The sequence below is a fragment of the Naumovozyma dairenensis genome, chromosome 3 (assembly GCF_000227115.2).
Source record: "Naumovozyma dairenensis CBS 421 chromosome 3, complete genome".
Taxonomy (NCBI): Eukaryota; Fungi; Ascomycota; class Saccharomycetes; order Saccharomycetales; family Saccharomycetaceae; genus Naumovozyma; species Naumovozyma dairenensis.
In genome coordinates, this window is record NC_016481.1 from 95,350 (window position 1) to 118,214 (window position 22,865).

The 22,865-nt window shown below is 34.0% G+C and overlaps 9 protein-coding genes across 9 annotated transcripts; 5 read left to right on the top strand and 4 right to left on the bottom strand.

The window, feature by feature from the left end:
• Positions 1-667: 667 nt before the first annotated feature.
• Positions 668-1,333, bottom strand: YET1 (Yet1p; the record flags this gene model as incomplete). The annotated part of the gene is made up of 1 exon (XM_003668909.1): positions 668-1,333. The coding sequence occupies one exon, from the start codon at positions 1,331-1,333 to the stop codon at positions 668-670; it is 666 nt and encodes a 221-aa protein (XP_003668957.1).
• Positions 1,334-1,873: 540 nt separating this feature from the next.
• Positions 1,874-5,212, top strand: MNR2 (putative Mg(2+) transporter MNR2; the record flags this gene model as incomplete). Its single annotated transcript, XM_003668910.1, has 1 exon — positions 1,874-5,212. The coding sequence occupies one exon, from the start codon at positions 1,874-1,876 to the stop codon at positions 5,210-5,212; it is 3,339 nt and encodes a 1,112-aa protein (XP_003668958.1).
• Positions 5,213-5,339: 127 nt separating this feature from the next.
• On the bottom strand, positions 5,340-6,389 carry NDAI0C00550 (uncharacterized protein; the record flags this gene model as incomplete). The annotated part of the gene is made up of 1 exon (XM_003668911.1): positions 5,340-6,389. The coding sequence occupies one exon, from the start codon at positions 6,387-6,389 to the stop codon at positions 5,340-5,342; it is 1,050 nt and encodes a 349-aa protein (XP_003668959.1).
• A 2,651-nt stretch (positions 6,390-9,040) lies between these two features.
• MSN4 (stress-responsive transcriptional activator MSN4) lies at positions 9,041-11,959 on the top strand (the record flags this gene model as incomplete). Its single annotated transcript, XM_003668912.1, has 1 exon — positions 9,041-11,959. The coding sequence occupies one exon, from the start codon at positions 9,041-9,043 to the stop codon at positions 11,957-11,959; it is 2,919 nt and encodes a 972-aa protein (XP_003668960.1).
• Positions 11,960-12,924: 965 nt separating this feature from the next.
• Positions 12,925-15,198, top strand: ELM1 (serine/threonine protein kinase ELM1; the record flags this gene model as incomplete). Its single annotated transcript, XM_003668913.1, has 1 exon — positions 12,925-15,198. The coding sequence occupies one exon, from the start codon at positions 12,925-12,927 to the stop codon at positions 15,196-15,198; it is 2,274 nt and encodes a 757-aa protein (XP_003668961.1).
• Positions 15,199-15,391: 193 nt separating this feature from the next.
• Positions 15,392-16,897, bottom strand: ARP9 (Arp9p; the record flags this gene model as incomplete). Its single annotated transcript, XM_003668914.1, has 1 exon — positions 15,392-16,897. The coding sequence occupies one exon, from the start codon at positions 16,895-16,897 to the stop codon at positions 15,392-15,394; it is 1,506 nt and encodes a 501-aa protein (XP_003668962.1).
• Positions 16,898-17,233: 336 nt separating this feature from the next.
• Positions 17,234-18,163, top strand: CSE4 (centromeric DNA-binding histone H3-like protein CSE4; the record flags this gene model as incomplete). Its single annotated transcript, XM_003668915.1, has 1 exon — positions 17,234-18,163. One exon carries the CDS (start codon positions 17,234-17,236, stop codon positions 18,161-18,163), a length of 930 nt encoding a protein of 309 aa, XP_003668963.1.
• A 476-nt stretch (positions 18,164-18,639) lies between these two features.
• On the top strand, positions 18,640-21,450 carry NDAI0C00600 (uncharacterized protein; the record flags this gene model as incomplete). The annotated part of the gene is made up of 1 exon (XM_003668916.1): positions 18,640-21,450. The coding sequence occupies one exon, from the start codon at positions 18,640-18,642 to the stop codon at positions 21,448-21,450; it is 2,811 nt and encodes a 936-aa protein (XP_003668964.1).
• A 294-nt stretch (positions 21,451-21,744) lies between these two features.
• On the bottom strand, positions 21,745-22,794 carry NDAI0C00610 (Frag1/DRAM/Sfk1 family protein; the record flags this gene model as incomplete). The annotated part of the gene is made up of 1 exon (XM_003668917.1): positions 21,745-22,794. One exon carries the CDS (start codon positions 22,792-22,794, stop codon positions 21,745-21,747), a length of 1,050 nt encoding a protein of 349 aa, XP_003668965.1.
• Between the last annotated feature and the right edge of the window lie 71 nt (positions 22,795-22,865).

Sequence of the window (22,865 nt, forward strand, 5' to 3'; positions counted from 1 at the left end):
TGGTATAGGTACTCATATAACAGAAGAAATGACTGTTTCTTTGAAAAATTAAATGCCTCATAGTTAATATTCAAATGATTGCAATGAAACGAAGGTTTTCAAGGGAGGGAACTTGGCATGTAAGTTTTCCCTTCATTTCAACCATTTTTACGTCATTAGGTAACTCCAAATTATGCTTTCTTATCTAAATAGAATCAGTTTTTTATAAAACAAATATATATTCGTACCTATGTCTTGTACCCTGGCTACGCTATACTATTCTTTAAATGTCCTAATCTACGTGAAATTAGTCAAAAACAATTCCTCAACATAAGAAAGCAAGAGCAAAAGGAAAAATGAAGCAAACATTGGTTAGAGCCTTACAGAAACAGTTTCCAAGGTTGCAGCTTATGAAAAATTTGCAAGACCGTACTCCGAATACTCAGAGAGGTCAACTAGCAACAGCAACGATTGCATTGATGTCTTTGACTGTATTAGGTGGATTATATTGGAATAGAAAGCAAAATAGTGAAATTAGAAAAATATACATGAGAGAAAGAAATAGATAAGCTACCTCAACTTGTTTTTAATTTATTTTAAGTTCTAAAATATACTATGGAAATATATATATATAACCATATATAATTTTTGAATGATTGTTTTTGCATTTATGTTTTCCTCATTTTATTCAAATATCTTTCTTCAAAATAACTTCCTCCTTCTTTACAATCGGCAAAGGTTTATTCATTTCATCAAAATAATTCTCCAAATGTTTAATTTGTTTTTGTAAACCTTTCAAAGAGATCATCTTTTCATACAAATCATTCTCTAATCCCTCAATTTCTTTGCTTGAAGGAGTATCTCCGATTTTTGTATCATCTGCAATACTTGTCTTCTCAGTAATTTTCTTTTGTTCCTTAATCAAATCATCATACTTGACCAATCTTCTTACAATGCTCATCACGGTAGGAATACCCACTAAGAAATATAATATAAATCCAGAAATATAAACGTTTCTTTGATTATAAGCTCTTGAAGCCAATGCCTGTAAGGGTGTTACAGGGGCATCATCGATGCCTTCATTTCCGCTTCCCCCACGACGGACATTCTGGTATTGTTTACTTTGGTACGTAGTTACTCTGAATTGAGACCTTTTCCATGAATCAATAAATAATAATGATACCAACACACTTAAGATGATAATGATTGTTTTGGATTCTTGGCTGGAAGTGGTTTTGAAATATGCTTTGTATATCCCCTTACGAATTTTGTTTGGTAGGGGTAAGACAGAAATGAATAGAACACTCATTTCTAATATCAATAGGCCAAATAATGCCATAAAGTAAAGACTCATTTTTGCTTGAGGATGTAAACTGTTTGATTTTTTTCTTTGCTTATAGTTCCAGTTTGCTCTAGTTAATCTACTGGTATCCCTTGTATAGTTTTGTATTCCATTGACTCCTAAACAGGATCTCTCTATAAATAAATACAAATTTCCTTGATCTTTCAAGATTTTCCTCACGGAAGGGTAAAATGAGGGTTAATTAATCTAACCCTTAGTTATTACTTTTTATCCCTAATTTTGACAGGATTTTAAATTTGAATTAATAACAAAGGAAGAAAGAATGAAAGAAGGAATGAAATGATTATAAATATGTAGAAGTAAAACCTTATAATTACTAACAAGAGACAGTGATTTCATGAAGGATACTGGAAACAAGAAAATACTATCAACTCTTGAATTGATGAGTACTCAAACTTAGTTGACACTTCAAGTAAAAAAACAAGGAAAAAATACCCGCCATCATCACGCTATCCATAGAAGCAACAGACATAGTATACTCATACATCATCTCATTCGTCCCTTTTACTTGCAAGGTAGCAAAGGCTAATCATGAGTAACTTTAATAATAATAATAATAGCAGTAATAGCAATACTGATAACGATACCGTTCCTTTATTATCGGGGCAAAATTCATTAAGATCATCACATCATCAAAAAATACATCATCAAGCAACATCTTCACCAAGAGAAGGTGAGAAAAGAAGGAGAAGAAGGAAATTAAAAAGTCATACTGGTCATAAATCATTGATTGATGACGTTTCAAACACCGATGATGAAACGGATACCACAAGAGATCATATCACTTTACCGCAGCATCATGACCATATGAACATTACTGATTTTGAACAAGCTGATTCCTGGGGTATGTTACATGAATCAGAAACTGGGTATGGTATGGATCAAAGTGACATAGGCGGAGGTGGTGGTGGAGTTACTGGTAATAGCTTGGATGATAACGATGCATTTTTGGATCATAGATTATCTCAAAGTCATCCCGTTATGATTAAACCTAAGAAGAAACAAAAAAATACGACACAAACATCTAGTTCCAAAAAATATCCTAGACAGAGTAATTGTTCAGGAGCGGATAATGATAGCATCAAATCAGATCCAACTTTGTTAATGAATGAGCTCAGTAGGAAAAGAGAAGAGTTTAGTAAATCACCAATTTCAAAACTTTCTCCTTCAGAAGTGGAAAATTATGTAAGAGAAAGAAAGGGAGAATTAGTAGGAAATTCTTATCATCATGGAAATCATAACCCTTCAAATGGATTCCACAATATTAACCATATGCTCCCAAGAAGAAAAACGTATGCTAACGATGATGTCGTTATAGATGTAGATGCGTTAATGAAACACGTCATAGACACAAATATTGAAGGAAACAGTCACGACCATTTTTCAAAGAAAAGTTCAAACACTTCCATCGATGATGTAGATGAGGATGAATACAATTCAAGACCTTCATCAAGAGGTTCATCGTCAAATTCATCCTTGGATGATGTTTGTTTAGTGCTGGAAGATGAAGAGAATGCAGAAACTAAAATTTGGCCTGACGTTTCAGTTTTGGAGGAGTTTTCGAAGGAAGAAATAGAAAGATTGAGAAAACAAGCCGCACAAGATGCTGAAGCTTTCCATTTCCACTATGATGAAGATGAAAGTGAAGATGATCGCAGCAATGGACCGTATGGTTCATGTACTAATAAAAACAATAATGACAACGGGATTTTTTTCTCTCAACCCATAGTGACGAACATCGACGTCCCCGAATTAGATTATAGGAAAGTAAATGAAGCAGAACATTTAAGTTCAGGTAGGTTAAGACCGAAGAAATTAGCTCCATGGCATCTTATGCAACGTCCTTTACCACCATCAACAACAACATCTTCACGGTCATATAATAATAATAAAAAAAATCAACTACTTTCACCATCAATGAGATTAGAACGCGAAACAATGCGTGATAATTTCCTAGTCGGTAGAAATATTCAATATCCACCACATATTGTTTCAAATAATCCAGAACATTTTCGATTCACATATTTCCGTGTTGACTTAGATTCAACAATACATTCACCAACAATTTCTGGTTTATTGCAACCGGGACAAAAATTCCAAGATTTATTCGTTAGTTCCGTTTACAGTCAAGAAGGCAACATAAACCCTGCAACGCCTGCGACAACACTAGCAGTTCCATCTGGAAGAATCCCATCAATGTCACCATTAAGAACCGCTAGTAATAATAATAATACTACTACTACTACAACTATGGGTGGAACGCCTGTCCCCCTAGCAAATTTGAAGGATAAGAGATTTGGACTTAGTACAACGACAGGTGGTGGCTCTACATTATCAACCACATCATTGTCTAATACACCTGGAGTTGGTGTTGAAGATGTTTCTCCATTTTGGTTAGATGTCAGTAACCCGACGGAAGAGGAAATGAAAGTGATTAGTAAAGCGTTTGGTATTCATCCTTTGACAACGGAAGATATCTTTTTAGGTGAAGTTCGTGAAAAAGTGGAATTATTTAAAGATTATTATTTGATTTGTTTTAGAAGTTTTGATATTGTTGCTGAACGTCATGTTAGAAGAAGGAAGGAGAAAGTCTCATTAGGTTCAATATCTGAACGTGACGGAGTTAGTCATACCGATAACAATAACGGTAATAATAGCGGCAATGCTGATGGCGAAAATGATTCTAACAAGGGATCTAATTGGTTTTCATCATTGCTGAAAGGCCGTCGTCGATCCTCGGGGAATAAATCAGTGAATACATCAGCAACGAGTTATAGACGTCGTAAAAGTATCTTAAAGAAACAAGAGGAAAAGGAAAAGTTTAAAAGGAAATCTGGTGACAGACATAAGCCAAGAGAAGGCGAATTAGAACCATTAAATGTATATATAATTGTTTTCCGTACAGGGTTATTAACTTTCCATTTTGCACCAACCCCACATCCAATTAATGTTCGTAGAAGAGCAAGATTATTAAAAGATTATTTGACGGTTACATCTGATTGGATCGCATATGCCCTAATTGATGATATCACAGATGCATTTGGACCTATGATTGAACTAATTGAAGATGAAGTATATGAGATTGAAGATGCGATTTTAAAGATGAATCATAGTGGAGATTCCAGTGATAGCAGTAATAGTAGTGACAGTGATGATAGCGATGATTCGGATTCAATTTTACTTGATGATGAAAGAAGATTAAAGAACGGGATGAGAAGAAGACATAGTACTATGGAAAGAAGGTCTATTAATCGTCGAAGTATATTTTCTAATAAGGGATCTAATCATAGTTCTAATACGAGTTCCACTTCAACATCATCAAGTTCGTCAAGATCATCAAGGTCAAGTGATTCGACTTTCAATGCTAATTTAATTGGATGGAAGAAAAAGGGAGATATGTTAAGACGTATAGGAGAATGTCGTAAAAGAGTAATGAGTATCTTAAGATTATTAGGTTCCAAAGCGGATGTTATTAAAGGGTTTTCGAAAAGATATAATGGACAATGGGATACAGTGTCGCAAAGTGAAATTGGGATGTATTTAGGTGATATTCAAGATCATATTATTACCATGGTTTCTTCATTGAATCATTATGAAAAATTATTAAGCCGGTCACACTCAAATTATCTGGCACAGATTAATATTGATATGACTAAAGTGAATAACGATATGAATGATGTTCTTGGTAAGATTACCATATTAGGTACTATTGTTTTACCTATGAATGTTATTACAGGTCTGTGGGGGATGAATGTTATTGTACCTGGACAGTTCAATGAGAGTTTAAAATGGTTTGTGGGGATATTGATATCTATGTTAACGTTGGCGTACGTGGCGTATATTTATACCAAGAGACGGTTTGGATTTTAATTTCTATGCCTTAATCTAAAATTCTTCTATAACGAAATAAAACTGTTCGTATAATGAACTTTAATACATTTTTATTTACTTAGTATTATAAAAAATAATTATTTGACTAGTATTCTTGTGTCGCCTATTAGACTTTAGCGGCGTCAGCGGCATCGGCTGCTGCTAAGTTATTGGCGTCAGGCTCTGAATCTTTTTCCTTTTCTAGTAATTCTTGTTGTAACTTTTTATTTTCTTCCAATTGTTCCGGAGAATCATGTTTATTAGTCTCAGAGTTTAATTCCTCTTTCTTCAATTGTTCATTTTGTAACTTTTCTAATGATTCATTCTTTGGAGTCTTTTCTTCTTTAGGAATTTCTTTTTCCTCTTGTGGTTGTTGTTCTTGTTTTTGTTCTTGCTTGTTGTTATCCTTCTTATTCACTCTTTGGTCAATTTGCTTAGCAAGTCTTTTCTCGAAAAGGTCTAATTCCTTTTCTAATTTCTTTAATCTTTCAATTTTTTCATTCTGTTTTAAACCTTCTAGTTCAAAATCTTCTTTTTTCAACTGGGTTCCACTTGAATTCACGTTTTCGTTTACGTCATCACCATTATTAGAATCGATATCAACGTCTTTTGGGATATTCTTACTTTCCTTTTGTTGTTGTTGTTGTTGTTGTTGTTGTTGTTGTTGTTGTTGTTGTTGTTGTTGTTGTTGAGAGTTTTTATTTGATGCTGATGAATCCTTCTTATTGAACTCATTATTTTTCTCCAAGTTTTTAACTTCTTGTTGTTTAGCGACTTCGTTATTAAATTTATCTTTTGAAACTTTTTCAGGATGGTTAACAGTATTCTTATCTAAAATGTTGTTAGAATCTACCATATTATTGTTATTATTATTATTATTACTTGATGCATGACTATTTGTTATTGGAGGAGCAGCAGCTGCGGCATCACCATTTAGTAGAGAAGAAGACAGGTCATTAATATGATCTAACTCGAAAGATGATTTCTTATTGAAATCAGAAGTGACGAAATTCAATATTAAGTAGACTAAGACTAATAATACAGAGTAACCTAGCAATTTTTTCATTGGAGTAGTTAATGCGAAACGACTTCCATTAAAGTTTTTCTTTTTTGGATTGTATTTACCAGATTTATATCTTGGTAAGATATCATTTTTCCTCTTGATTCCACCTTGCATGGTCAGCAATATTGTATAGTATTGTTGTATTATATAATGGGTGGTATTCTTGTATGTTATTCCGGTAACTAGCAATAGTTATGTAAGTATATATCTATTAGTGATAATGGAGTTTCTTTGTATTCGAAATATTGATTACGTACGTATGTCGTATAAATGGGCATTGATGTTACGTATACATTATTATTTTCATTTTGAAAAAAGTTTGAAAAATTTCAAAATTTCAAAATTTCAAGATGTCGCTTCCATTTGAGACTTGCCACGCCTCGCTCTACACTGTATGTTGTGGGGATATAACATAGCGTAGCATAACGTAACAATAACCCACCATACTTCAAATAGCCTCCAAGCATATGACTTCGTCCATTTGCTACTGTGGCAGTGTACATATGAGTTTGGAAGACTCCGGTAATGTAAAGTGTTTCACCTCCCAATATTATATGGGGACGCTGTTTTGCAATTCATCTGTGTACGTTTGCTTATATATGTATATATATATATTTTTTCAAACTGTAACATAGAGAGTAGATTATATGGATACATAGCCTAATATATGTAAAATATAAAGAAACACATGTTCATAATTTAAATTTAGAGTAATAGATTTAGCCTGTGACACCACTGTGGGTTCGTAACTATTTATTATGTACCACTTATTGATATTTAGACCAGGCCTGGGACGGATAGGATTTTTGGTCTATCCTAAGCAATTTTTGGCCTACCCTACCTTTTTTCAATCCTCGGTAAAAATCTTCAATCCACTCCTAATCCTATCCTAATCCAAAGTCTATCCTAACCCAATCCATTTTTTTATTATATAATAAAATAAGAAAAACTATAAAAATCATAGTATACGACTACTATTTTTTCAATTTTTTTTTCAATCCATGCCTCAATCCATGGCCAGGATAAACCAACCCTGTTCTCAATCCATAAAATTTGATTTCTACCCTACCTTTCTTTCAAAATTTTCACGCCTAATCCTTGCTTTTTCAATCCATTAATCCTAATCCGTCCCAGGCGTGATTTAGACGTACGCACATAGTTACTTCGTACTTCGTACTTTGTACGTACTTTGGGCACGTGAGTTAATTGTTACCCTCTCTGGCGGCCTGTTTGTGAAAAATACACCCAAACCCAGACAAACCGGCTCTTCGAGACTCGAGATTCCCGTTCGTAGAAAATTGGAGACATATCCGTTGGAAATTAAAGTACTGCAACATGTACGTAAGTAAGTACGTACGTACGTACGTACGTACCTTATTGTCGTTCCTGAGAAAGGCCTGCGCGGTCTTTTCTCATTTATATATTTGGATTTTCTGTACCTGGTAACGTGTTAAAAGTACCGTAATTCTTCAATTGTCAAATCATTTGACAGGCCCGAAAACCCGTGCATATCTGCAAGTCAGCCTAATAGTCAACATAACCAACTTTTTGCAAGAAATAGTCGTACAGTATTGTTCCTTGAGGTACACTTACGTATTACCTCTACGTAAAGAAGCTGGGGTGCGTTACCCACTTCAAAAATAAAGGGGGGGGGGGTTGCCGCTTTTATGTTTCTAAAATTAAAAACAAGAATGTTGCCGCTGGCGGGGGTCGGTCTGGGTCGGTCTAACCCTTTGAAAAACCTGCAAATTTGATGGTTAAACTGGAGATATTTACCAAACCTAACTATCCCACTGCTTTTACTCTCACGATCTTCTTTGGGAACCCTTTTATTCAAAGCATCTGACCCTGTCTTTAATACTCTTTTGCTATCTGCTTTACCGACGGTCTTCTGAAACCGGCTCCAGGGCTCTCCCAGTGGTTGGTGTGTCTCTGCGGGGGACCCCAGATTAAGGCATGTTGTTGGCCCAGCCCAGCCCAGCCCAGCCCAGCCCACCCAACCCAAGGCAACCCAGCTCAGTAAACTCTTCGCAGTGCAACTCACCCAAAACGGAAAGGGAACCGGAATCGGAAACGGAAACGGAAAACGGAAACGGAAAACGGAAAACGGAAAACGGAATTGGAAAACTATAAGCTGAAACGAAACGTTCTCACAGAGGAGTCCCGCACCGCCCAAATTAACATACGACGTATCTTTCTTTTTAAACTATACTGTATGTACTGTATGTACTGTATGTACTTTACTGTGCTATGCTGTACGGTATTGTATTGTATTAAGTATTGATATTTTCGGCACAGATATAGAAATACGTACAGCTAGATATACGTAGAGGTATTATCATAAGAGGGCCAAAAACAGAAAGGGAACAAGAGATCTCGTTTTTTACAACAGTATGGACTTATTTGGTCTCTAAGTTATATAGATTAAGATTCCATATAGAAACTAACATAATATCATTTAATAAATACTAGCTATATCGTTGAGTCGTTCAATAATAATAAAATTGAATTGAACAAAAAATAAATATTGTCATTATACCAACCAACTCCACTCATTAATATACTAACTTAGAAGATCTTGACGAAGAAGATCCTGACGAAGAAAAAAGTCAAAAAAAAATTTTTTTTCCGTTATTATAACTATTATATTCGAGAGAATAAACACTTATATTTGAAAAGAACTGCTTTGTATTCTTCTCTAACTTTGCTGAGAATCACTATAACTAACTTGAAAAAAAAGGCAACAAATATACCACACGTGTACTATGTTCTCCACTGCAGCAAATCTGACCGCTAATAACGTTACCAATCAGAACCCAACTTTCAACAATACTACCACTAATGATACTAACGATAATAAGCAATCATTATCTTTGGCATTGACACAGGATAGTAATACCATGAATCAAAACTCGGATTTAAATTATGTTAGTCCGAATTCACCTGATTATATATTTTCCAATGATTCAGTAGATTATTCTCAACGTAGAACTGATTCTTCAATTACACCTGTCAGTAATACAAATACAAATACTACTTCCAATTCTACAACTATGTCTGCCACCAATAATGTCATCAATAATTCTCTTACTAATACTGCTTTAACAACTGCAAATAATAGTACCATTAATTTAAAAAATGATTTTTTGGATTTCAAAACTATTTCCAATAATAATAATAATAATAATAATAATAATAATAATGATAATAAACGTGTTATAAATAATCATTCAGTATCTACTCCAACTGCAATGAATGATTTACTGGCTCTTTTAGATGACGCCAATGAGAAAAAAATTCATCATCAACTTTCGAACAATAATAATAAATACTCTACAGCTGTTACTTTACAAAACTTAGATCTAAGTCTAGATTTAAATTTAAATTTAGACTTAGATTTAGATTTAGACGTAGATATGGTAGATATAAATAATAACAACAACACCAACACTAGAGATAATAAAGGTGGTAAAGAAATCCCAAATTCAGAAATGGATTTGGATGCCTTATCTCCTCTTTTGAATGATCATCATCAGTTTACAAATAAAAATATGTTTACGATGTCTTCTTCTTCTGCTTCTTCACCCCCACAATCAACAACAAAATCCCTTCCCGCATCCCGTGATCTTGCATCTACATCAAACAGTAACAATAAAAATAATCCAAACATATTCTTGGATTCATTAATTTCCACAACAAACTCTCCAACAAATTCAAACAGCAATAATGATTTTAATTTAGATGAATTAATGGTCTTAGGAACTAATGAAGAAAAAGATCTTCATGATTCAAAAGTAAATAACGATGAAACAATGGAACTAGATGATGATGATAATAATAATAATAACGATCAAGAAGATAAAAATAATACAATTAATAATTTCAATATTGATGAATTTCAAAGAAGATTAAGTGAGGTAGTTTCTCCCTCATTACGTCCAATAACGGATTCAAGAAATTCAATCTCTCATTCAATAGATTTTTGGAACTTATCTAAACCTGCAAGTACCAATAATAACAATAACACAGGTGTAGCTGATCCAAATTCACCAGGTTCAGGCTCAAGTTCATTAAAAAAAGATTCACATATAGAAAATCAAGATAATTCATTGAAAAATGATTATAGTTTAAATTTCTCAAATATTCCAACACAGGAAAGACAACAACAGCAACAACAACAACAAGAAAAGAATTTATCGAAAAACAATACAAGGAAAAATTCAATTATAATGAGTCCGTCAAGTCCAAAACAAATCCCTTCTCAATTATCCCTGTCAAAAACTAAAACAAATCCTATTATGTTATCTTCTTCTTTCTCTTCTTCGTCTAATAATAATAATCATAACCATTATCGTCATTCTCATTCTTCTCATCACAGGTCTCAATCTCATTCTTACCATCATAATAGTAATAATAATAAATTCTTGACTCCAATAAGTCCAAGATCTACATTAAGAAAATATTCTCATAATGATATTACTCTTTCATCATCATCATCATCAACTAATAAGGATAAAGATAATAATAATGGTATTTTGAAGAATCGTAGGACTTCAGTACCAGCCGTCATTAATTCAACAATTTTCGATAAATTATATGATCAAACTAATAACAATAATAATAGGATTAAAACCATTACTAATGCAAATGTTAATTTGATACCTTGGGAAAATGTACTTTCTGATAATGATATTGATGATAATGATTTTGATAACTCCCATCCACCTACTAATACAGCCACGGCCAATGGGAACGATAGAATGTTTAGATCTCAAAGTATTGAACAAGCTTTACAATCATTCAATATCAATTTTAATGGTGAATCTGCTGCATCTGTTGCTGCTGCTACTGCTGCTGCTACTACTGCTACAGCCACAGCCACATCCAATCTGGAAAAACAAGTACGACCACCTAAATTTATTAAACCTTCAATGGTATTATCAGAAAATGCATCAAGAGCAGCTAAATTGGCAACAATTGGTGTAGACAGTTTAGATTCAGTACATATTTCAGATAAAGGTTTAATAAAGACAACAACTCTATCCTCCCCTTCTTCCTCGTCAATGTCGCCATCTTCTTTATTATTACCAGCCATATCGTCTTCATCTTTGGTAAAAGAAAACATTAATAATAATGGAAATCTTTCTCAAAATATGATTATCAATAATAATAGTAATAATAATAATAATAATAATAATAATAATACTCCAATTGATTATGATTTATCTTCAGGAACAAACTTTATGCCAATCCCATTATCCTTACCGATTCCAACGTTACAAAATTCTATCTCCAAGAAAAAATCATCTTCATCTTCTTCTTCAACAACGACTTCATCCTCTTCATCAAGAAGAAGAAAATCAACTGCAAATTCAGGTACAACGACACCAAAATTACCTTCCACAACAACAACATTGTCAACTGCATCATTATCTACTGTTACATCGTCTGGTAAAAATACTAGAGGATCAAGTACAACAACAATATATGATGATCAAAATAAACCATTTAAATGTTCAGATTGTGAAAAGGCATTTAGAAGAAGTGAACATTTAAAAAGACATTTTAGAAGTGTTCATTCTGCTGAAAGACCTTTTGGCTGTATGTTTTGTACTAAAAGATTTAGTAGAAGTGATAATTTATCACAACATTTGAAGACTCATAAAAAACATGGCGATTTTTAAACAAGAAACAAGAACCGTTCGAACTGATTGATATACATCTACAGGGTAGATAGAAATATACATTCTCAAAAACAAAACAAAAACTAATGACCAAAACATGTGAGCGGAAAAAATAACTGGCTTATTTTATATTTCACAAATTACGACAAAGAGAGAGACACACACACGCACAAAAACAAAAAGCAGTAAAAGTACTTACCAAAAACCAAAAAAAAAAAAGACAACCACTTATGACACCTTTCCCCAGTCTTCTTATTCCAAACTCTATGATTAGAGTTATTTCTCTCATTTGCTTTTCACACCTAAGACTATACATTTATTTATTTATATCTATACATATATTTTTTTATTCCCTTCTTTGTCTATAATATTAATGAACTAATTTTATAAATATCTTTGTACTCCACTCACTTTACATGGTTTTTTATGATGAGTTTCGAAATCAATGACAGCCTGAATTCATGATGGTTACGACGAGTAAAAGAAAAAGGCATTTCCAGGTGAAACTATTATCACAATATAGGACGAGAGTAATATTGAGAAAGTATGCTTTTTGATAGAAAGAACATTTCTCAATACTCAACTTAGTTTATATTATATTTATAAAGTAAGTAATTGGGACTTGCGTGTCTGTATGTAAAGTTTGTTATGCCCGTAGAAAATAATACCAAACATTTCACTATCCACCGCAAAAATCGTCAAACTCAATCAAAACTCAACGATTTTTCGGTGGATAGAGGACAGGGGTTTTCTCGAGCCTTGGAAACCAAAACGCTTCTAGAAACAGTTGAGAAACAAAAAAGAGAACACTCGGTTAGTTTGGTAATCAATCAATCGGCAATCCCGGTCCAGCTCCCTCATTCCTTATTATAAACGTCCACTCGGCGGCTGGAAACAAAGCAGAAACATATTAGAAATATAAACAAACTTTTTCCTTTGCTGACGCGTTTCCTTATGTTTGAAAGATGGATGAACTAATAACAAAAACAAAACCAAATTGGGCTACACCAAACGGCAACAGCCTTTGGCCACAAATTAGTGCAAAAGTAACCTTGGGACATTCTCAATTAATCCGTTTAATTCAACCAATTAGTCGTGTGACCAAAAAAGAAGGGAAGATGAACACGAAAAGTCGAACGTACCCAACATTATTACAGCCATTATCAGTCACAAATACTAGCAAAAACCAACAGGACCCACATGAGTTTCCACGTCTAGAACAAACATACCATTCGTTAATCGAATCACCTGAAATTACACAAACAATAATCAACTCAATCAAATCAATAACCCACCCCACAAATGACTCACCATATAAAGCTATCACGAAAATAGGCGTAGGTCAATTTTCAAAAGTTTATAAGATGTCAAACGTAAAGACGAATCAAATATTTGCCATGAAATTAATTTCGAAAAAACCACAAAATTCTTCACAATATTCTATGAATCAAATTATGAAATGGATACAAAGAAATAAACAATATTATACTCACGACGGCGATGACGACGGAGCGGCATTGACTACGGATGAGATCATAATGTTAATGAATATTCAAAAATGTAGATGGGAAATATTCGTCTGGGTATACTTATCAAGAAATAATAATAGGTATAATAATATTGTTAGGTTGATTCAATGTTTTGATGATGTTTACAGTTCCGATATTTGTATCATTAATGAATTTTGTAATCTTGGTGAATTACTATGGAAAAGAGATTATACTTCATCGACGATGACTACAGAAGTTAACAAACAATGGTTACAATTAATTGGTCAAGATGATAACGAAGATGCGGCAGCAAAAACAAGACGATTCGCTTTGAAAGTCTTGTGGGATATGGCGCATGCATTAAAGTTTTTGTTTGATATGGGATGCATTCACAGAGATATTAAACCTCAAAATATATTATGCGATAGCGTCAATCGTTGTTGTAAAATTTCTGATTTTGGTTGTAGTGTTATTATACCTGACAAATTACCTTTCCAAGACAGTTATCAAGAAAAAAACCCCTCTTTATTAATGAAATGTTTCCAAATGGAATTAAATAAAATTGTTGGAACACCAGCATTCATTCCACCAGAACTTTGTCATTTCGGGAAAGATCCTACTGACGAGGATATTATCGGGAATGATATTCAAATGTCGGTTGATAGTGGATTTAAATTGGATACGTGGTCCTTAGGTGTGACAATCTATTGCTTATTATATAATGATTTACCATTCTGTGGAGATAATGAATTTGACGCCTACCACAAAATTGTTACTCAATCGTTATCAAGTAAATTAAATGGAGAACTACTAAACGATCTGATAATAATGCATCTCTTGGAGAAGGACCCAAAGAAAAGAATTCATATCAATACTTTGCTTACTGTTCTTAAGCAAGATCAAGATGGTACAATTATAATCGATATGGATGCAATGTCTAAAGTTCCAGAGGCATTTACTAATAGTGTCACGATGAAGGAACACGAATTTATATCTGAAAAGGGAACAAAGGAGAAGAACTTGGATAAAAAGAAGAAGGAAAATAAGTCGGTTCAGAAATTTTTCCAAAAACTGTTTAAATCTTCAAAAAACTCAAAAAATTCAAAGAATTCTACACACAAGAAAGATTCTGTCATGGAAGAGACAAAATTGCAAAAACAAACAGACGGCATTCCTATCCAAAAGGAAGAATTCAACCAACAGCTCCCGATATCTCCTATTGGATCTGTCACTTCTTCTCTGGAATCATCATTCGACGAGCCCGTCCAATTATTGGACTTTAGAGACGCGAAAACTGCCTTCTCTTATGACGATTGTGTCTACAAATTGGCAAATGAAGAACATAATCATGACGGTATTGTTACGCCTCATAACACGACAAAGGATGACTCTTCTCTCACCAAAAGAAAATCTACTGGGACAACATCTTCGTTATCTTTATCCCCCATTAAGATAGCTACACCAATTAAAAACCTTATTAGAATAAAGACTACCCCTCAACGTACTCAATTATTGGATGCTTCTCACCGGCCAAGCCTTTCTAATTCTCCTTTAAAGAATAAACAACCCAGCAATCAAATTGTACATATCGTTGATACTCAATCCTCTTCCTTTGAAAAAGGGTTAACATCTTCAAGGAACATTTTGAACTTCCAAAAATATTTCCAAAACTCCAGTTCTCGGGCTAATAATGATTCTCAAGAAACTGTTCAGGAGATTAGAGAATATCTCGATTATGCTGATCAATAATCCGTTGAATCAACTCAGTCATAAAAAAATTCTTATAGATTTTTTTACAGAACAAAAAATATAGACATTATATAATAATATTCCTTTCAATAAATAATTATTCAATTGTTTTTAGTTACAGAACGAGATAGTCATCCTATGAAAGTACATAAGATCATACAAAGTGCGATATCATTATTTTGAGGTGGAAGAATTAAAATTCAACATCCCATAGTGCCAACGGACCCTTTTCTTCATATTTTTCCTTTGTAATATAAAAACTATCTCTTGAATGATTAAAAAATTGTTTGGTTACAATTTCCCCACCTAAAAATGGGATTTCAGCATAACCATGTTTCTTCCAATCAGGGAAATATTCTGGGTACTTAGCTAACCTTATCACGTTAGGGCCCTGTACATATTCAATATCAGGTAAAAAGACAGACCTTGTCATACCAGATAATTTGTTCGCATTTCTTTTCCCCTTCGTAGTTGTTGTTGCAGCTGCTGTGGTTGTTGTAGTTTCTGATGCGGCAGCATTTGCTGCGTCTAAACTGTCTTGTTCTCTTTTAATTTTCTCATTTTCTGGTTCCATAACTATATGATCTTTAATAAGTCTTGTCAATAACGCTTCTTTAAACCCTTGAATAGACGAGCTCCCACCTACAATGACTATATTTTCCCAAGCAGCTTTACATTTCGAAATGTCATCAATTTGACTCAAAACAAGCCCTACTCTTTTAGATATTTTTTCAATCAAAGTTTTACAACCTTGAAATCTTTGTTTTCCAACAGTAATTTCATCCCCATTCTTATCAATGAATGAATTATTTTCTAATTCAGAATTAGGTACATTTTTTTCAGTCTTTGCACGCTCTCTTTCAGCTAACAATTCTCTTGTATCACGATCACTAATAATAATTTGAGCGACATCTAATCCACCATCATTATCAGCATCCATACCTTCTGCATTATCACGAGGATTAATTATATCAGAAATATCACTATATTTAGAATATTTAGCGATGTCTTCGTCATTCAAGACCTCAAAAATGGGAGATTTTTTCAATGATTCAATTTGATCATCTGTGAAATTGGAAGGTAACTGAGTTTTCAAAAATTTATTAATATTATCTCCTCCCATTGGTAATGTGGATGCTAAGAATGATAATGGAGTATAATCTATTATTGGGATTATATCAGTATGTGATTTACCTATATCGATGATACAACAATTCTGTAATGAGATCATTGCCACTGAGGTAGATAAAGATGATGGTAATAACATTGCGTTTAATATTTTCAATGATTCGAATATGAATTGGGTTATTTTTTCTAATTGAGGTTGTGACCACGTATAATGCGTTATTAGGAGGAATGGGATATTTGATAATTCTGTAGAAAAAGCTGTGTCTGGATTTTCTTTAGATTTGGAATCTAGAATGGATACATAAATTAATTTGATGAATTGCAAGAACGCTTCTAGGTCGATGATTGATCCATTTTCGATGAATTTTATTAGTACACAGGATGAGTCAGATTCAATAGGATTTGCATGATATTTGAAACATTGATTCAGTTCATCAAATGTTCTATAGATTTCAGATGGTATTTCTAGATTAGGCACAGCGAATGTTTCATCACCTAGACCTAATTGGACCAAGGTTGTTTGCGATCTTGGATATATTATCAATGTATTTTCTGACCTAATTGGAGCCATTTTCTTTGTTGTTTTTTCTTCTCCCCTTGTTATTGGATAAGATTCTGCACACTCGTCAGTGGTACCGATGAATTTTGTCACTGATAGAATAGTCGTGCTGTTGTTGCTTACCACTTTGGAATAATACTACCTTCTTTATCTTTTAATATTGTTAAAAGTAGTCGATTGTATATTTTTCAAAACTGCGATGTTTTTGCCGTATGTCATGATTTTTCAAATTTCGTGTTTGTTTATTTACTTCGTTAAGTAGTGTAAATGAATGAGAAGATATATCTATTTGGTAATGATACTACTCAAAAGATTGTATAGTACTGTAACAATCTATCTCAAGGAAATATGCAGAGTAGGAAATGGATCCCATCAGATCGTGGCAACGAATCAACTAGCCATCTTTTCTCTAGCGTAAACAACAGCGCTAATAATAATTATGAAAGAGCAAGATCGATACATAATGTGAATGGATTACTCCCGAGTATAATAGCACATAGGATTAACGAAGAGGATGAAGATGAAGAAGAAGATGCAGATTTTGATGACCTTGATGCAGATTTACGTCTTGAACAAGATGACATTGATCAAAAGGCACTTTTATTGTTACAAAGGACAAGAGAACGTAAAAATTTATTGAATGGACAATTGCCACCGGAAGAAGATAGAGGAAGATATTATCAAAATACTATGAATGATGATATAGGATCTGTCATAAGTGGGATCAGTGAATTCAATAATGCGGAGGAGGAATATTTTGGTGACCAGGCCGGCAATATCGATGATTATAATTTCCAACATTATGACGGAGAAGAAGATATATCTTCTCTCGAACATCCTGAACCAGAACATAAACAGATAAGAAGTAGAAAACTGAATAGTAGAGTCAGTAAACCCTTGAGGAGCCATGATCGACAACATCAAAGAAGGTTAGAAGAAAAAGCCGAGCAAATCAGAGAAGATAAAGAAAGAAGAGCCAAATATACTCCGAGTACATTAGCATTATATGAAATTAGGAAATACCAAAGATCAACAGAATTGCTAATATCAAAGATACCATTTACAAAATTAGTTAAAGAGGTGACAGATCAATTTACCGTTGAGGAACAACAGTTACATTGGCAATCGATGGCAATTGTCGCGTTACAAGAGGCTAGTGAAGCCTACTTGGTTGGCCTTCTAGAACATGCAAATCTACTTGCATTACATGCCAAGAGGATCACTCTAATGAGGAAAGACATACAATTAGCAAGAAGAATCAGAGGGCAATTCATTTGATGTGATGATATTCTGGTCACGTGCTACAACAGCCGTGCGCCGCTACCATAAAAACCCGTATTGTTTAGGGGATTCTGTCCCTGACACACACACAACGACAACAGAAGACAATATACCAATCATAATAAGAGAGACAAAGAAAGAAGAGATGTATGTATGTATGTATGAGATACGCACTGCCAAGAAAGGAGTTATTGTTACATGGAATATTCTGCTAAATACTGGTTGGGTATTGTCGCGGATCGGAATAAATCGTGATGAGAATAAAACTTATTTTGGGTACTCTTGGGACCTTGCTATAAAATGATTGTACCTGAAAATATCATTCTGGTCGGGATCTAGTATCATCCTTCTTTCTTTTTGTCTTGTTTTTTTCCTCCACCTGACTAACTAACTACATTGAAAAAACAAACTATTCTTCAACTAGTTTATTTGATTAATTGGTAAATTAATTTGGAACACTAGGTATCGAAACAATGTCTCTAGTCTCACCTGCAAATTATTTGGGAGAGGAGAGGAAATATGTTTCTACAAATAAATCATACTTAACTTCATCGCCCAATAACCCAGACCATGCACCATCAGGTTATGATACTTCCGACGAAAATACTGCTGTATCTACCAAAACTACCACTACCAAGACAACAACTGTCACTTCGGCTACTTATGTGGACATGAACGACACATCCGATACTTCGAAAAAGAAGAATCAACTAAGTCAAGAAGCAATATATCGTACCAAGTTAAAATATGGTATTTTTGATTCTCCTGCTAAACATTCTTCTGGGATTGCTGATAACAAGTTGGCAGCTCAAACTGCGGCTTATCTTACAACAACAAAGATCCTCCCTGAATTATCTGGACAAAGATCCACGTCCCCAGAACCATCGTCACTGCCACCATCAATTGCTCCTGACGCTCAAGCAGCAGCAAATAAGCTTGTCATGTCCACATTACGTCCAGAAGACATGAATTTACCACATTATCTATCGAAATCCTCTGATAGATCTTCCAAACCAGATATAACATCACATACAGCTGCTTTAAAGGCACTCTCTAGAGATAAATCTATCATCGAAAATGCACATTTACAAGCCTCACCGGTCTCTTCCTCCCATTCTCATACAGCCTTAGGCAAAACTCCATCCAAAACAATCACGAAAGAACATCCAACCCAAATCTCTAGGAAACTAAACTTATCCCAAGTGTTAAAAGGTGCAGAAAGAAGGGCAAACGAAAGAATTACCCAACGTTGGGATCCCACAGCTGACAAAATTGAAAGAATCAAACAATCTGAAAAAAATTACGCTGTGGCAGTGGCATCATACCTTACCAACAAGTCATCTATGGAGGAACAAACAAAATTGAAAAATATGGAATTACAAAGATTGAAACATCAAAGTGATGTTGGGGATTCTTATAAAGTTTTCAATATGGCTCAAGTTAAGACTAATATGAAATTGAATTCCATTGATTTGGCTCAAAAGGAAGTACAATTATTTAATAATGAAGAATTCAATAGGTTGGCTATTACTAAAGCCACTGATGAATATAAAAAGGGTCAATTGGGTCGTGTTAAGACTTTGAAAGGCCAAGAGGGGAAAGTTAACCTTGGTGGCGGATTATGGGTACCATGGGAGAATGTGGACAAATTGGCTCATGAAAGAACAGATCCTGTGTTAAAAAATGTTCATGAAACTGTCGCAAGAGAAAAGAAGACAACTCTTGATATCAAAGATAGATATAAACAAAACAGATTGGATTGGGAAAATTGGAAAACATTCCAAAGAGTTAAAGATGAACATGATCAATTAGTATTTGAAAAAACTGCTGCACGTAATCAAGATGAAAAGGCTAGATTAGAAAGAGATTCCAAGATTAAGTATAATACTATGCTTGCTCAAATGGAAGATCAAATTAATGTTAAGAATGAAGAATTGAATACGGCAAAGACTGTTCATGGTAGTATATTGGCTACATCTAACCAAGAATTGAAAAACCAAACTGTTAATGGTATGAATGATTTACAAACTTGGTTCCACTCTTCTGATCAACGAAATGAAATTCATAAGATGAATCAAGAACAGGATTTATTATTAAAACCATATTATGATGATATGAAAGAAGTAGAATCTTTAAATGAAAAATTAATAGAACAATGTAATGATGCCGCCAAAAAGATTGATATCTTAGAGAAGGAAATCGATGTTCATAGATTAAATTTGAATCATATTGCTGTATCCATTGAAGAAGAACATCAACATCATATAGTAAATCGTGGAAACATAGATATTTTGTTGGCAAGGAAGACAAAGGAACAATCTAGCATTGATGAAAAACAAGCTACCATTGAAAAAATGAAATTAGATACTTTACTCATTGATAAAAAAATTGAAGAAAATGAAAAGGAGTTAGCTCTTGCTGCAGAAAGGTTAAACATGGTTGAAGCATTAAGAAAGAATGCCCAAGTAGAGGAAGATACTGCTGAGGAAAACATAAAGGAAATTTTGGCGTACGATCCTAAGATATTTGCCACATTACCTACTGCTGAAGAATATGAAGCGAAGGCTGACGAATTGGAAGCTGAAGAAAGGGAGAAATTGGCTTCCGAAGAAGAAAATACAGAGCAGGAGCAGGAGCAGGAGCAGGAAGCAACACCTGTGCAACAAGATGAAATTAACGATCAAGGAAACCTGAAAGAAGAAAGTGTTGCATTGAATAATTATGGTGGTGGTGCTACACCCACTGCATCGGCAAGATCTGTAACCAACGTGAGTGGAGTCATTGTTGAAAATACTCCGGCTACGGTAGATAAACCAATTACTAAGTCAAACACCATAGCTTCTTCGAAACCAAAAGATATATCTAGATCAAATCGGGTTATGAACAATGGACCCTCTACCTCTTCTGGAGCTAAAACTTCTAATTGGAGAGATAATTTTTTTATGGGATCTGCCGAGAGGAAAAAGAGTCAGAGGGTTAAAAGACAGCAGGCACAACAACAACAGCAGCAAAAACAACAACAACCAATGGCGAATAAGAAATTGGGTTCTATCACAGATAATGCAAATGTTAATAAACGAGGATCTCCTTTGGCTACAGCTCCACCAATCGTTGCCGAAGAAGTTGCTGCTGGTCATAAGGCATCTACGGGAAATTCTCAAGAAGGTGATTTAGTTGCATCATTTACTGGATTTTCACAAGGCTCATCACCAGAATTAGTGGATGCCAATGGACAGCAAGGAGATCAGAAAAATACGAATAGTCTTTTCAAAGAAGTATTTTAGGTATCATATTGATCTGGCGTGTAGTTTTTTTTGTCTATTTTTTTGAAAATTCTATTATTTTTTACTTTGTTTGATCAAGAAGAGCTCATTTTCTTACCAACTTGGCGTAGTTTTTTCCGTTGGTTTTTCTTTATATTAATAGTCCCCTAATTTCATTTATTAATATCATTTATATTTATTTAACTTTTTAATATAATAATAATTATCAAATTAAAATTGATTAGTGTTAGTTATGAAATTAGGTAACGATATGAATATGTAAAAAAGATTTATATAAAATCGGATATTAAAGGGTTATACGACAACAGGTCTTTCATTGGTTGCGTTATCGCTCTCTGACGCAGTCACAAATTCTGAATTTCCTCTCTCAGCTATAGCAGCAGAAGAAGAGGAAATTGTCCCAGAGGATGTATCCTGTATAATTGCTTGGCTATGCTCATTTGTTTGCTTCTCTAAATCATTGTCGTACATGCCATTACCATGTTTATCTTTCCTAACTTGTTGGAATTTCCCATACTTATAATATCCATTAAAATCTTCAATCTTATTGAAATATTTAGAAAATTGCCATCTACTACCAAGATAAAAATCAACTGATATTATCATAAAGATGACACCGAACCAAAACGCCAAAAGCCATTCAAAAGATGCACTTGTTGAATCATTATCTATAGCACCGAAACAAATAGCGAAAACAATGGCCAACACCATCCAAACTGTCTTTGCGTAACCACTAATAACGAATTTATTCCAAACGACTCCATCCCATTGCCACCATTTCAATTCATGGATTGTCTTGGTATTGTAATCCCTATTTTGATAATTCTTTGGATGTAAAAGTGCATAATGTCTCCCCATAATAAAATATTGTGTCGTCAAACAAATTATCGACAACAACATAAAAATACAAAACACGACAACCATAGCGGTATGAGCGTCATGATATCTAGCAGTAGAGAAAATGGACAAAAACAATAACCCTAATTCACCAATAGCTCCCAAGATCAATGCAGCCCAAATTAAATTCCTTTCATCCTTAGTGAACCAAGGTTGCATCCCATACCAATTCTTGAAGCCGTATCTTTGTACAAATTCACACATTACTGTAATGACGTACCCTAAACCTTGCCAACCAGCACAAGAGATAAATAAGGGACGTAAATTGGTGGCACCAATGTCTGAAATGTACACGGGGAATTGTTCTGAATGCATAAACCAATATATGGGGTGGCCTTGTGCTGCCCAACATATAAGCATTGTTATTAACATCCCATACCAGGGGATGAATGCTATCCATGGTAGTAAGAAGAAGTAATTTCCAGGTCTATATTTGTTATTTGGCATTATTATTTAAAATGTGTTTATTCCTTGAATTTTTGGTTTTATTTTTTATTTTTATGAAATGCAAATGATAT